The 13,729-nt window shown below is 45.3% G+C and overlaps 1 protein-coding gene across 1 annotated transcript in view; it reads left to right on the top strand.

Moving 5' to 3' along the window:
* Positions 1 to 13,173, top strand: part of LOC147737714 (uncharacterized) — a 93,792-nt gene extending 80,619 nt beyond the window's left edge. The window contains exons 5-6 of the mRNA XM_086942433.1: positions 9,635 to 10,938; positions 11,021 to 13,173. Coding sequence (XP_086798559.1) covers positions 10,916 to 10,938; positions 11,021 to 12,095 — 1,098 coding nt within the window. The 5' untranslated portion in view covers positions 9,635 to 10,915 and the 3' untranslated portion in view covers positions 12,096 to 13,173. The remainder of the gene's footprint in view (positions 1 to 9,634; positions 10,939 to 11,020) is intronic.
* Positions 13,174 to 13,729: the final 556 nt, after the last annotated feature.

Here is a 13,729-nt window from a genome sequence, read left to right as displayed (position 1 = left end):
GACTTTAATTTTCACTTAGACAAATTAGAGGACAGGGACACGTCCTCCCTTCTCTCGGACATGAACACCCTTGGTCTCCCCCTATTGGTCAATTCCCCCACTCACGACGGCGGTCACACTCTGGATGGCATTTTCTCCAATTTGGAGGATTTTCATATAACTCACATCCTCCCACTCACATGGTCGGATCACAATGACATTCTGGGCTCAATCACCATCTATGAAACACCTACACCCAAAGTATCCATTACCTGCCACCAACCTTTTAAAGCCTGGAACGACATAGATAGCTCAAGCCTAAAAACTTTACTCGATAATTCCCAGCCTGTATTTTCTACTGACCCCAACACAGCCACTAAGCAATTCCAGGATTGGCTGGGCACTGCCACTAATTCATTGGTTCCTCTCAAACATGTGACCAGAAATAGATCGGCCCCCTCTGCCCCTTGGTTTACCGAAGACCTAAGGACCCAGAAACAACACTGTAGGAACAGGGAGAGGCACTGGCGGAAGTCCTACAGCGAAGAAAACAAAATTCGCTATAAGGAGACGTTGGTCAAATACAAATCCATGATCACTGAGGCTGAGAAGAAGTACTTTAGCGAACGGATAGAGCTAGCCAAGAATTCCTCCAAAGAACTTTATGATACTACCAAGCAGCTAGCAGGGTACTCCCCTGATCTAAACCCACCTCCCTCTCAATCCCTCTGTGATGCCTTGGCCACTTTCTTCTTTACAAAGGTCAACGAAATGTTTTTCAGCCTTTTCGGATAATATCAATACCCCCTCAAGTACCACTAACCTCAAACACCCTGTTCCCAAATTTACTCTCTTCAAAGACATCACCGACGCTCAAATAGCAGATATCATCACCACGATCAAAACTGGTTCTGCATTAGACCCATGCCCCTTTAAAATTCTCCCACCAATCATGGATTCCCTGATACCCGCCATTACCCAAATCTGTAATGCCATGTTTAGATCAGGAACCTATCCAGATTCACTCAAAAAAACTCTCCTTAAACCATTATTAAAAAAAACATATCTTGATAAGGACAAACTGAAAAATTACCGGCCAATAGCAAGCCTCCCATTTCTGGCAAAAGTCGCTGAAAAAGCTATGAACTCACAGTTATCTGAATTCATAGAAGAACATCACCTACTTGACAACACCCAATTTGGGTTCCGTAGGTTCCATGGCACTGAGACCGCCTTGATTAAATCCGCAGATGACATTAGAACTATCGAGATCAGGGAGGAACAGCAGTACTAGTACTACTAGATTTATCTGCAGCTTTCGACACGGTCGATCATTCGATCTTGGTCGACCGTGTCGAAAAAATGGGCATTCAACAAACAGCTAAAAAACTATTGGCATCTTTCCTGTCTGAAAGAACTCAGGCTGTTATACTGGGATCGTTCCAATCGTCCAACCTGTCTCTGCCATGCGGGGTTCCACAAGGCTCATCCCTGAGTCTGACACTCTTTAACATCTATGTGTCGGACCTAGCTAACATCATTCGAGCACATAGGATGAGCCTAACCTCATATGCGGATGACACGCAGTTAGTCCTGGCCATCAAAAACAACGGCGACAAGGTGGCCGAGAGTTTTAAAGAAGGAATGTTGGCAATTGGGGACTGGATGGCATCCAATTGTCTAAAACTCAACTCCGAAAAGACGGAAGTTGTCATATTTGGACAACTTACTCCAAGTTGGTCCCCCGCATGGTGGCCCACGGCTTTCGGAACCCTGCCTAAACCTGCCCTCAAGGTAAGGAACCTGGGAGTTGTCTTTGACGACCACCTCAACTCCCATGCCAACCAAATCGCCTCCTCAGCCTTCCACAAACTACGCTTAATAAAGAAAATCATCCCCTTCCTTCCTGATACTGCTGGTAAAACCTTGGTGACCTCTCTAGTGCTGTCCACTTTGGACTACTGTAATGGTCTTTTTGCAAACGCTCAGGTCAGGGTCATCAAAAAAATGCAGACTGTTCAAAACTCAGCAGCAAGACTACTTGCTAGAATCCCTAAATACAAGTCTGCGACTGACACCATTAGAAACTTTCATTGGCTCCCTATCAGAAGCAGGATTAAGTTTAAAACTCTCTGCATTGTATACAAGGCACTGCATAAACAAGGACCCTTGTTTCTCAAAGAACAATTGATCCCTTATTGTCCATCCAGATTGCTTCGATCTACCACCCTCAACGATCTAGTGGTCCCCCGCACCAAAACTGTTTCTTGGGGAGACCGCAGGTTCTTGGTCTCGGCACCTAAATTGTGGAATACCTTACCCCAGTCAATCAGGACCAGTCCCACTCTCTGGTCCTTCCGTAAACAGCTAAAGACCTGGCTGTTTAACCAGTAACACCGGAACACACTTTACGCAGCAGGAGAATTATTTGCAGATGTTGCAGCGCCGAGACGCCCACGGGCATTTGTTCGCGCTTAATCAAATGTCATAAAATAAATAAATAAATAAAAAATAAATCGGGTGTCTCAACGGTGATGTACTCACTCAGCGCTACTCCTACCAGACAATCCATCAGGTTCTGGCGAACTATTGTGACTTCTGTTGTGCTTTTTAGCATGGTCACTGCCCATTCCCTGCTCAGAAGCAGTGTCCTGAATATGCGGGGCATCCCTGACTGTAAGTCCAGCTACTTTCTTCTTTTTGAATTGAGGTTTGGAAGGTTTAACTTGTTTAACCTGTTTAATGATGTAGTCAGATGAGCATTGGGATCCTTTGGTTTCACGTTCTCCTCCGATCTGGGCTTTGACCGTTCACCTCTCTCCAAATGCTTTTCGGATAACTCCTGAAAGGAACGAGATGAACATGTATCAGTATCCTGATACCTCTTAGGTGGTCTAATGTTATCGCAGTTAAGCAGATTGTAGTTTTTTTCAGTAGCTTCCTGTGTAGGAGACCCACCCTGTAGTTTTATTTTATATTTGTTTTTCTTATTCTCCTACTACTTCTTTGTTGAAAAGTCAGGTGCTTTTTTAGAGTTATCATCTGCAGAATAACTCTTCAATTGTGGTTTACCAGGTCTGGCACTCAAATTATCTCTATCCAGCGTAGCTTATGTTTCTTCGATAATTATAGGAAATGTGCGCTCCTGCTATGCAGGAGCCAAATCCTTAAACGCTGGCATATAGCCAACGCTGCTGCTTCCCTCTTTATGTTAATCAACATTATGGAGGACATCGTTGCAAAATTGCCCATCAGTTTTATTCCCAAGTCCAGGGCAGGTACTACCCCGTACATTCTGGATCGGTTTAAGCACTTCTATCAAAACAGCCAATGAAGGGGTACCATGTGTTCTGATATATACTGCAGCAAAGACTATACCTCAAATTGTACTGTCTTCTAGTGAGGGAGCCATCCCCATTGACAAGCTAATTGTTAATATTCTATGTTTTTCTAGTGAGTCCCCATGGGAAACACTGTCTTGAGCTGTCTTGTTTTTTGTACTCGCTGCCGTAGCCAACATCCACACCCTCCTCGACAAAGGGCACACTGCCGCTCTGATCCTACTCGATCTCTGTGCGGCATTCAACACCGTCTCCCACTGCACCCTCACCGGCAGACTTTATGACGCCGGCATACAGGGAACCGCCCTTGACTGGATCCGCTCCTTCCTCACTGGCTGAACCCAAAGAATCAGACTGCCACCCTTCCTCTCCGAACCCACAGAAATCAATTGCCGAGGACCTACAAGGATCGTTGCTCAGCCCCACACTCTTCAAAATCTACATGGCCCTCCTCGCCACCATCATCAAACAGCACGGACTCAGTATAGTATCCAACGCACATCCAGGTCATCCTCCCTCTCACCAAGGACGCTACACAATCAGACAATAGTACATCTACTTAACCAGTTGGGTTTTACAATCATTGCACAAAACTCTCACCTGTGTCCGGCACAAGTGCAATCTTATCTGGGAGCCTCCATCAACACTCTCAAAGCTCTAGCCACTCCTAATATAGCCAGGATTCACAATATCCAGGCCACACTATTACAATTTCAACCCAACCAATCATTACCAGCTAGAGTCTTCATGCTGCTGCTGGGAATGATGGCATCCTGCGTTGCAATCGTACCTCATGCAAGGCTTCACATGTGTCCTCTGCAACAATGTCTAGCGAGTCAGTGGAATCAATCACAGGGGGCCAGATGTACGACGTGATTTTGCATGCGCAAACGGGTTTGCGAACCCGTTTGCACATGCAAAATCACTGTTGGCCATGTACAATTCCAAAATAGCGAGTCACAGTTTATTTGCGACTCGCTTTTTAGGAATTGAGAGTCACAGTTAGGAAGGGCCATTCCCTTCCTAATTGCGTTCTCAATGCTATGTGTGAATGTTTTGCGACCACAATTGCGGTCGCAAATTACCACCCTCTTCAAGAGGGTGGTAATGCAGTCGCAATTTCAAATGGGTCCCCTTACTTTGTGACTGTGTCTAAAAATATTTTTTAAGAGCAGGCAGTGGTACCAGAGACCACTGCCTGCCCTTAAAGTATGAAACGAAAACGTTTCACTTTCTAAAAATTAAATGCATCCCGTTTTCCTTTAAGAAAAACGGGCTGCATTTAAAAAAAAAAGCTGCTTTATTAAAACGCAGTCCCAGACGTGGTGGTCTGTTGAGCCCACCATCCGGGGCCTGCTGAGCTGGGGAATTGCGAGAGGCTCATTAATATTAATGAGCCTCGCAATTTACAAGCCCATTGGGAATCGCTAATTAGTGTAATAACAACTACTGTGCATTTCATTTAGCATTTCATAACAATAAGTCGCAAATTGCGAGGCGCAAAATGAAAGGGTCTTACATCTGGCCCAGGGAATATTAACCGATCTAGTGTTGGTAGACCGCCGCAACCATCGCTCGCTGCAGTGGTTGAACCCTCAAAACTTAGCAAAAGGACAGCCTTTCATAGACCCGATTCCACAGACACATCGTTAACCGGTTGGGGTGCCCATCTTCAACATTACAGAGTCCACTGGCTGCTGTCGGACAAAAACAAACGTCTCCACATCAACTACCTGGAACTTCTAGCAGTGTTCCTGGCACTCAGCTTTTTTAACCCAACGCGTAGGCAAGACTGTCTTAGTTTGCACTGACAGCATGACAGCAATGTACTACCTACAGAAACAGGGAGGGACTCACTCTCTCCAGCTGTCGTGCCTTGCACAAAGCATTTGGTATTGGGTGATTCACCAGAAAATCTATCTCCTAGCAGAACACCTCCCAGGAGAAGACCATCAGATGCAGACCTGCTCAGCAGACACAGGCAGCAAGTCCACGAGTGGGAACTTCATCCCCACTTCTTCTTCCCTACGTTCAAAACTGAGGTTTTCCACAGATAGATCTGTTTGCCACAGTGCACAACGCAAAATGCCCAAACTCTGCATCCAGATTCCCACACCCAGCATCCAAAGGCAATGCCTATGGACGATTTGGTCAGGGATATTTGATCACGCTTTTCTGCCTCTCCTGCTAATTCCATTACTAGTTCGGAAGCTCAGACAAATGTCCCTCACTGATCTTATTTGCCTCCACATGTTCTCGTCAACCTTGGTACTCTCAACCTTAACACTATCAGTGGTTCCACATCAAAAGCTACATCTCACAACGGGGCCCCTGCGGGAGAAGTGGACGCATGATTGTGGGAACATTGAGGATTCGGAGTGGCAAGAGGCGATTGCGTCCCCGAAAGAATTAGGCATCCCCTCACTTCTCCGCTTGGTACAACTACGCATATTACATAGATCATATTACACGAGACACACACTGCATAAGATGAGACAAATAACACATCCTTACTGCCTGCGGGGTTGTGGTGAGGAAGGGACCTTCTATCACACTATATGGGACTGCCCGAAAATTGCACCCTACTGGACACAAGTGATGGGAACCATGTCTCAATCGGAGGGGGTCTCAGTACTACCAGATCCTAGACTTAGACTAGACTATCGCTATCAAAATACCACCCCCCCCACCCTGCCTCCCTGCCAAGCAGATACAGAACCATCCACCACCCCCAACTGAGCAGAGTGCTTACTTCTCAGAACAAAATGTAGTGTTCGTGAGGGTGAGACTACTGTGACTGTTATAGCCTCCTTCCCACCCATCAATGTCCATGCAGCGCTACCAACATCACGGTAGGTCCTACCTGTAGGAGTCTTCATAACTTGCCTGTGTATCGCGTCCTTAATCGACCCATTCTAAGGAAGGTCAATGTAACAGTACCCACCACCTTGCGCTCACCGCCCAATCTCGGGCCGTGTCCATATCATAGTCTCCTACTGCGGTGTTGTGAAGCGTGGCAGCCTGTGAGTTCCTTAATCCTTAAAAAGCCAAGTCATAGCATCGCTTCTGTGATGCAGTTTGTTGTGGGCTTCTGTCTTTTCCATTATCGGTTATTATGTCTTGCGTCCCGGTTCCTGGGTTTCCCTGTCTGCCGCCAGCCCTTCAACCATTCTTGCGCATCTTTGGGCGATTCAAAAAACCAAGTTTTTCCCTCCGCGTCAACACGCAGCTTCGCTGGGAAGAGCATTGAGTATTTGAGTTCCCTAGAACAGAGTTCCCTTTTCACTTCCGTGAAATTTCGTCGTTGTTGTGCCACCGCTGCCGTGTAGTCTGGATAGAAGGTGACCTCTGCGTTGTCAATTTTGACTGGTGGAGCCATTCGAGCTGTCTGCAGGATGACATCGCGGTCGCGAAAGTTGAAGATCCTCGCTAAGATTGGATGCGGTGGTGCCCCTGGTTTCGGTTTCCCCCCTGGCACCCGGTGGGCACATTCTACTGAGAAATAATTTGACAGGCCCTTCGGTTGCAGCCTGGTTTGGATCAAATCTTCTACGAATAGGTCCAACACAGGCCCCCCTGTTGTTTCCGGTACACCCACCAGGCGTACGTTGTTGCGCCGTGAATGGCCTTCCTGTTCGTCAGGTTTCGCCTTTAATAGCAGATTGTCATCTTCCAGTTTCTGTACTTTGTGTTTCAAGGCCGCCATGTCGTCAGTTAGCCCCGATGTAGCTTTTTCCGCCTCAATCAAACGGTCTGACAACTTGGAGAAGTCCGCCCTTATCAGGGAGATATCAGTGGAGATAGTGCCCATTGAAGTTTGCATTGTCTGCAATGCCGCCATGACGTCTTTCAGGGTGACCTGTTCGGCGTCACCAGGCGGGTTGGTCGTCTGGGATGATGTGCGTGGCGCTTTGCTTTCGAGTGACCATTCTGGGGTTCTTTTACATAGGCATATTTTTCCAAGCGCGGAGGCTGTTGCACCTTGGGCCCCCTGCCCGTCATGGTACTTGATCGCAGTGGACACGCACCCAAAAATTCATGAGGACAGGAGAAGAGCCCCGTTTGTCAACTGTTCCTCGATGTGTTGTACAGTGTGTTCCTTGGTGACTCCGGGCCTGCGTTGCGCTGGGCTGGTCCGCTGTGTCGAACCAGCGGCCTGTGGTACCTCCAGCTCCTGTCTTTCAGCCGTGGAACTGCTCCCTATAGCCCCCGCTGAGCTCGTGAGACTGCGCCGGGTGTCTTCTCACAGTACTATCTAGGGTATGCCCCTTAAAATGCCTGCTGGTGTCATTGATTTGCAGCTAGTGCTGCGTGTGGTGCAGGTGAGCAGGCTGGTGTGCTCAGCGGCGGGAACCAGGATTGAGCTGCCATTTTGTGCCGCCATTTTGTGCGGCCGTACTGCGGCGCCCCAGTCCCTGCCCGGTAACGTCGGGTTTTCACTCAGAGCCCCCTCGCTGCCTCCTCTAGCAGTCGCCAGTACCGTGTAGTCCGAGGATGTCCTGTGCGCGCAGCCGCGTCCGTTTTGGTTTTCGCCGCCTTTATTCTGTGTTCAGGAGCAGTTCTTGTCGGGTCATCTGTATGCCGGGCCGCCGTGAAACTTTAGTCCCCGGCTTCCGTAGTGCTGTTAGGCCCCGGTTGCACTGTCTCGTAGCCGCTTGACTTTTAGAAGTCTGGAGTAGCGGATTGCTTCACCGGGAACCGGAAGATCTCCCGTTTTTATACAGCCGTAGCAGCGCCTGCTGAAGTCAGGATTATTGTGCGGATTGTCGAGGAAGGTGCCCTGCAGTCACGGAGCTCTGCTGGAACGCGGCCATCTTTCTCGGCCGGTAGCCACGCCGGGAAGTGGGTTTTTTATTAGTTTTTTTTCTTTGTTCCTTGTTAGATTCATAATTACTTATCCCATGTTAGGATGAGTTTGTCCACGCTTTTTGGCTATTCCGCATACAACACCTCGGTGGAGCAACCTGGAGAAATTACCGTTACAGAAGGCCGTTGAGTTTTCTTTAGACCTATCTGCTGGCTTAGCAAAGTTGCATGATCTTCTTTTTTTTCTTTTTTATCTTTCTCTCTAAGCTCCGGGGCATTTAGAAGCTGTATCTTTCATTTGGCTTATCTAATAAGAGGAGGAGCTGATTTATATTGATCAATGCACTTTGTCCACCTGTTATAATTCTGTTGAGGCTTTCTGATCCCCTGCGTGGGACCAAGTGATGATGTAATTTTTGCCTGTGGACTGTGAAAAAAAAAATTTAATAAACACATTTTTGACATAAATCAGGTGGCAGGCCAAGGCTCCTCTGTGCCCTCTGTGCCCTGCAGCAGCCACCGTATGAGCAGCACCAGCAGCGCCTTAGCATCGCGGTGCTGGCAGCGGCCATTCCTGCCTCCATCGCAGATCCATAGAACTTAAAGGGCCCGTATAACAGGACGCGGTGAAGCGGGAACCGGTCACAAAACAAACCCTGGCAGTCGTCCCAGGCTCCGCTCCGCTTGCTCGTCAACTCCTCCTTTGCTCGGCCCCTCGGCTCTAATCGATACGCTCTGCACTCAACACCGAATCACAGGCCGAAAACAACTGTGAACACCAACAGAGGGAAGAATTGTGTGTTTCCCCCAGTTAGTGAAAAAAAACAGCATAAGTCTTGGCTGCTTCTCCTGCACCCAGAGTCTTATGCGTCTTTTCAGTCTAAGTTTTCTGTCTGGAAAAAGATTGTGTCCTGGTTTTCTGCACCCAGTAAATCCAGGTGCAGAAAAACCTAACAACTAATGATCAGGTGGAATAAAATGAACACATGAAAGTCCGCCTTCATTTCATTGCACTTGATTCATACTCTGGACCATAGTTGAGGGATAGGTCTAGGCATAGTCCTCGCAGCACACAATAGATGTGCTTGAGGCAGAGGCCAAAACTCAAAAGTCAGGAAACCAGATACAAGTAGGTGGTAACTCAGGGCAGGGGAAAACGCCTGTTGTCCGTGGATGAGTCATTCCCTTCCCAGAAATCTGCATTACAAATTAATCAATAGTATATATTTTTTAAATATCTGTTTGGTGCCAGTCCATATGACTTTCATATCTGCCTTTGGCATTCTATGTTGCAACTCCATAGGGTACATGTATCCTTTGTGAGCTTAATAAAATGTTGAATATTCTACAAAACCTCACTCCTACATCCAAGTACTCTCAGGCTACCATTCTACACTCTGCTCTGTCTGAAAAACAGCTCAGCATATTCAAAATTCTGCATTGATTTGGCTTGTAAATTATATTTTTTGAAATGTACATGTATTAACTATTTAATTTTAATATTATAGGTGATTGAAATTACGGACGAAGAAAGCAAGATTTAGCACTAAGCAATTGAATGTCAGTGCCATAAGAAGGATTATTTTGAAAAACTGAAGGACATCCAGCATTCTACGCTTAAACAATTTCCAAAAATCTAAGTGTGGCGAGGAAAGTACTATACCTGTAAGTGAAGTCTCTAATTTTGCATTTCATTAACCCAGAGCAAAGCCATATCTGTGCACACAGCATCAGAAATAATGTAGAAAGACCGCTTCAGCATCCTCATCTGAAATATTATCAGAAAGACAAATTGCCTCAGCATGACAGAATAACGTTCATCTGAAGCATCGTGCAATTCTAGAGAGGAAGCACACACTACATAAAAGAAAGTTACAACTAAAGGTTTCTTCTGGATCCCATCAAAGAAAAGACGCTGAAAGGAGACTCCGAAGCTGACACGTTAACAACCAAAAGATTGGAAAATCACCTTGGTTCAACAACTGTTTTTAACCAGTTGTGCAAGTTTGAGACTATCTGCCTCGGGATATAACACCTCGACCCACTCTGCTCACTCTTGCGAAAACCTTAAAAATTCACCACTTTATTGTGTTAATGACCATCTCAGATTGTTTCCTTTTTATTGTGTACTGTTCTGTAATTCTATGTAAATCGCCTCAACATTATCTGTTGTGCAGGAGTGATATGTAAAACTGTTAAATATAAAAATGGATTAAAGGAGCACCGTTGCGCTATATCTAATGTAAATAAATCCTCATCCTCAGAACTACAAACCTTAACCTTACCCCAAACATAGAAAGGGTAGAAGGAATTGATGTTCTGCGACTAATGATCCACAATAGTACTCTGCACGTTCTAACGCCCTCAGTTACTGCCATTCCACCAGTGCAAAAAGGTACTTATCAGTTTAATCATTAAATATCAGACTAACATCTTATTACTGCATTGCTAAGAACCTATACAAATAGATTTGAGAAAAACTTTAGTCACAAATTAAGTTGATGCCGGAGAGGCTATTACCTAAAGACTATTATCTGTTAGAAAAATTTCAACAGGTGTTACAGGACTGCTTCCCGACATTTTTTGCTCAATTCAAGTGTTGAGAAGATTACACACAATTTCTTTTAGAGATAAGTGCTGAACATTATCTAAACAAGCCCGACTCTAAAATCGAGGCAAAATAACCGAAGTTAGGGAAAAAAGTTACCTGTGCCCAAAAAGAAACAGCCAGAAATCTTATTTCACAGAATTTGACAGAATGCACACAGGGGATAACCACTCTCAGTGCAATGTATGACAAAAAGTTTCAGGCGTAAATCTTATCTCACTGAGCATATGAGAATCCACACTGGGGGAAAACACTCTCCGTGCAAAGTATGCCAAAAAAGTTTCAGGCGTAAATCTTATCTCACTGAGCATATGAGAATCCACACTGGGGAAAAACCTTTTCAGTGCTCTGAATGTCAGAAAAGGTTTAGTATCAAACCGAGTCTATATCGACATGAATTAACCCACTCTGTGGAAAGACTTTATCAGTGCTCTGAATGCCAGAAATGTTTCAATGAAAAAAGACATCTCATGCTGCATATAAGAACCCACACTGGGGAAAAACCTTATCAGTGCTCCGAATGCCCAAAAGATTTCAAACTTAAATCACTTCTAACTGCACATATGAGATTCCACACTGGGGAAAAACCTTATCAGTGCTCTGAATGCCAGAGATGTTTCAGTGACAAAATGAGACTCACTAAACATACAAGGACCCACACTTGGGTAAAACGTTATCGGTGCACTGAATGCGACAAATGTTTCAGTGAAAAAAGCAGTCTCACTCAGCATATAAGAACCCACACTGGGGAAAAACCTTATCAGTGCTCTGAATGCCACAAATGTTTCAGTCAAAAAAGCAATCTCACTGAGCATATAAGAATCCACACTGGGGAAAAACCTTATCAGTGCTCTGAATGCCAGATATATTTCAGTCGTAAAAGCAATCTCACTGAGCATATAAGAATTCACACTGGGGAAAAACCGTATCAGTGCTCTGAATGCCAGAAATGTTTCAGTCAAAATAGCGATCTCACTGAGCATATAAGAATCCACACTCGGGAAAAACCTTACCAGTGCTCTGAATGCCAGAAATGTTTCATGTACAAAAACAGTCTCACTCAGCATATAAGAATCCACACTGGGGAAAAACCTTATCAGTGCTCCGAATGCCAGATATGTTTCAGTGTAAAAAGCCGTCTCACTCAGCATATAAGAACCCACACTGGGGAAAAACCTTATCAGTGCTCCGAATGCCAGATATGTTTCAGTGTAAAAAGCCGTCTCACTCAGCATATAAGAACCCACACTGGGGAAAAACCTTATCAGTGCTCCGAATGCCAAAAATGTTTCAGACAAAAATCTCATCTCACTGAACATGTGAAAATCCACACTGGAGAAAAAAAATTATCAGTGCTCTAAATGTCAGAAAAGATTCAGAGGTAGAGATGGTTACAAGGGCCATAAGAAAACACACCATCAAAATAATCAGTTCTCCGAATGCCAGAAAAGCATACATTTTAAACTCAATCTCACTCTACATGAGGAGACGCACACAGGGGAAAAACATTACCAATTTCTGTGAATGCCAGAAATTCCTATTTGATAGCCACAGCCTCACTAACCATAAGCAACTCCATACTGATGAAAAACCTTATGAGTGCTCTGAATGCCAAAAAAGCTGCAGAAAAAACGCCTTTTCACCATGAGAAACTCCACATTAGAAAAATCCTTATGCCATAAAAGGTTGAATCTGAAAGACAGTGTTATGCTTTATGAGCGATCTCACTCTGGGGAAAAACCTTATGAGTCCTTGAAATGCAAGCAATGTTTTGGGTACAAATTACTTCTCACTTGACATGAGCCAACTCACACGGGGGAAAAAAGCCTTATGTGTGTTCTGAATGTCAGATAAGGTTTAGTCTTGAATACAATGTCATTTCACATGAGAGAATTCACACCGGACTAAAGCCATATACAGGAGTGGAAAGTCAGAAACGTTATACTCAGAAAGGAGATATCACTAAACATGAGAAATGCATCCACACCAGGTGAACAGTAAGGCGTATCTTGAGTTGCAGAAAAGCTTCTAACAACCTGACTTTACATGAGAGAGCACATATTGTAGTTGCAATAGAATTCATCAAGAAACTCTTGCAGGATAACTTAGGCTGCCCGCCTGCAACCTCCAAAGAAATTTCAGGCCTGGAAATATTTTTCATTGCAACAGAATCCACAATTTGAGTATCTGAAAGTTACAAAACTCTCAAGGTCTTTACTTTACACAGAGAAGTGTTAGTGCTTGCAAAATCAACTAATTGCCCAAAAAATCACAATAATAATGTCTTAAATTTTACTCCACCCAAAAGGCTTCTACTCACCCTTGTTTCTTAACATATGACTGATATCTATTTTTTCATGATAAGATTAAGCCTATGCGGAGTTCCTCAGTGAGGAACTCCGCAAAGTGACAAAAAAACTCTGGCGGTCTACGCGGAGTTCCGCAAGCAGCGGAGTGCGTAAGGGTCATGCAGTTTGTGGTGATTTCATCCCATGTCGGAGGATCATTTGGCCCTTCAATTCCAGGAAGTTATGGATCTCTTTGTCAAACGCGTCCCTGTGCCAGAAGTAGGTCGGGGTTGCTACTCCCACTATTTCTTGGTACCCGAGAAGGACAAAGGCCTGCATCCTAGCTTAGTTCTCAGGGACATCAACCGCTTTCTCCGAAAGGCGAAGTTCAAGTTGTTAATCTTGGCTCAGGTCTTATCTGCCTTCGACCCTGGAGATTTGATGGTAGCGTTGGACTTGCAGGACACTTACTTTCACATCCCCGTCTTGCCTGCCCACCGGCATTACCTATGGTTCACGGTAGGCCACCCGCATTTTCAGTTTACCACGCTTCCCTTTGACCTTACCAGCCACCCCCTCCCCCGTGTGTTCACAAAAGTGATGGTGTTGGTCGCAGCTCATCTGTGCAGATCAGGGGTTCCAGTCTTCCCCTATCTCGACGACTGGCTGTTGAAGGCTCCCACCTCCAGACTACGACGGACTTCCTG

Source organism: Lissotriton vulgaris, chromosome 1_1 (assembly GCF_964263255.1).
Source record: "Lissotriton vulgaris chromosome 1_1, aLisVul1.2, whole genome shotgun sequence".
Classification (NCBI taxonomy): Eukaryota; Metazoa; Chordata; class Amphibia; order Caudata; family Salamandridae; genus Lissotriton; species Lissotriton vulgaris.
The sequence above is the reverse complement of the archived record's forward strand: the minus strand, read 5'-3'. Positions and strand labels throughout refer to the sequence as shown.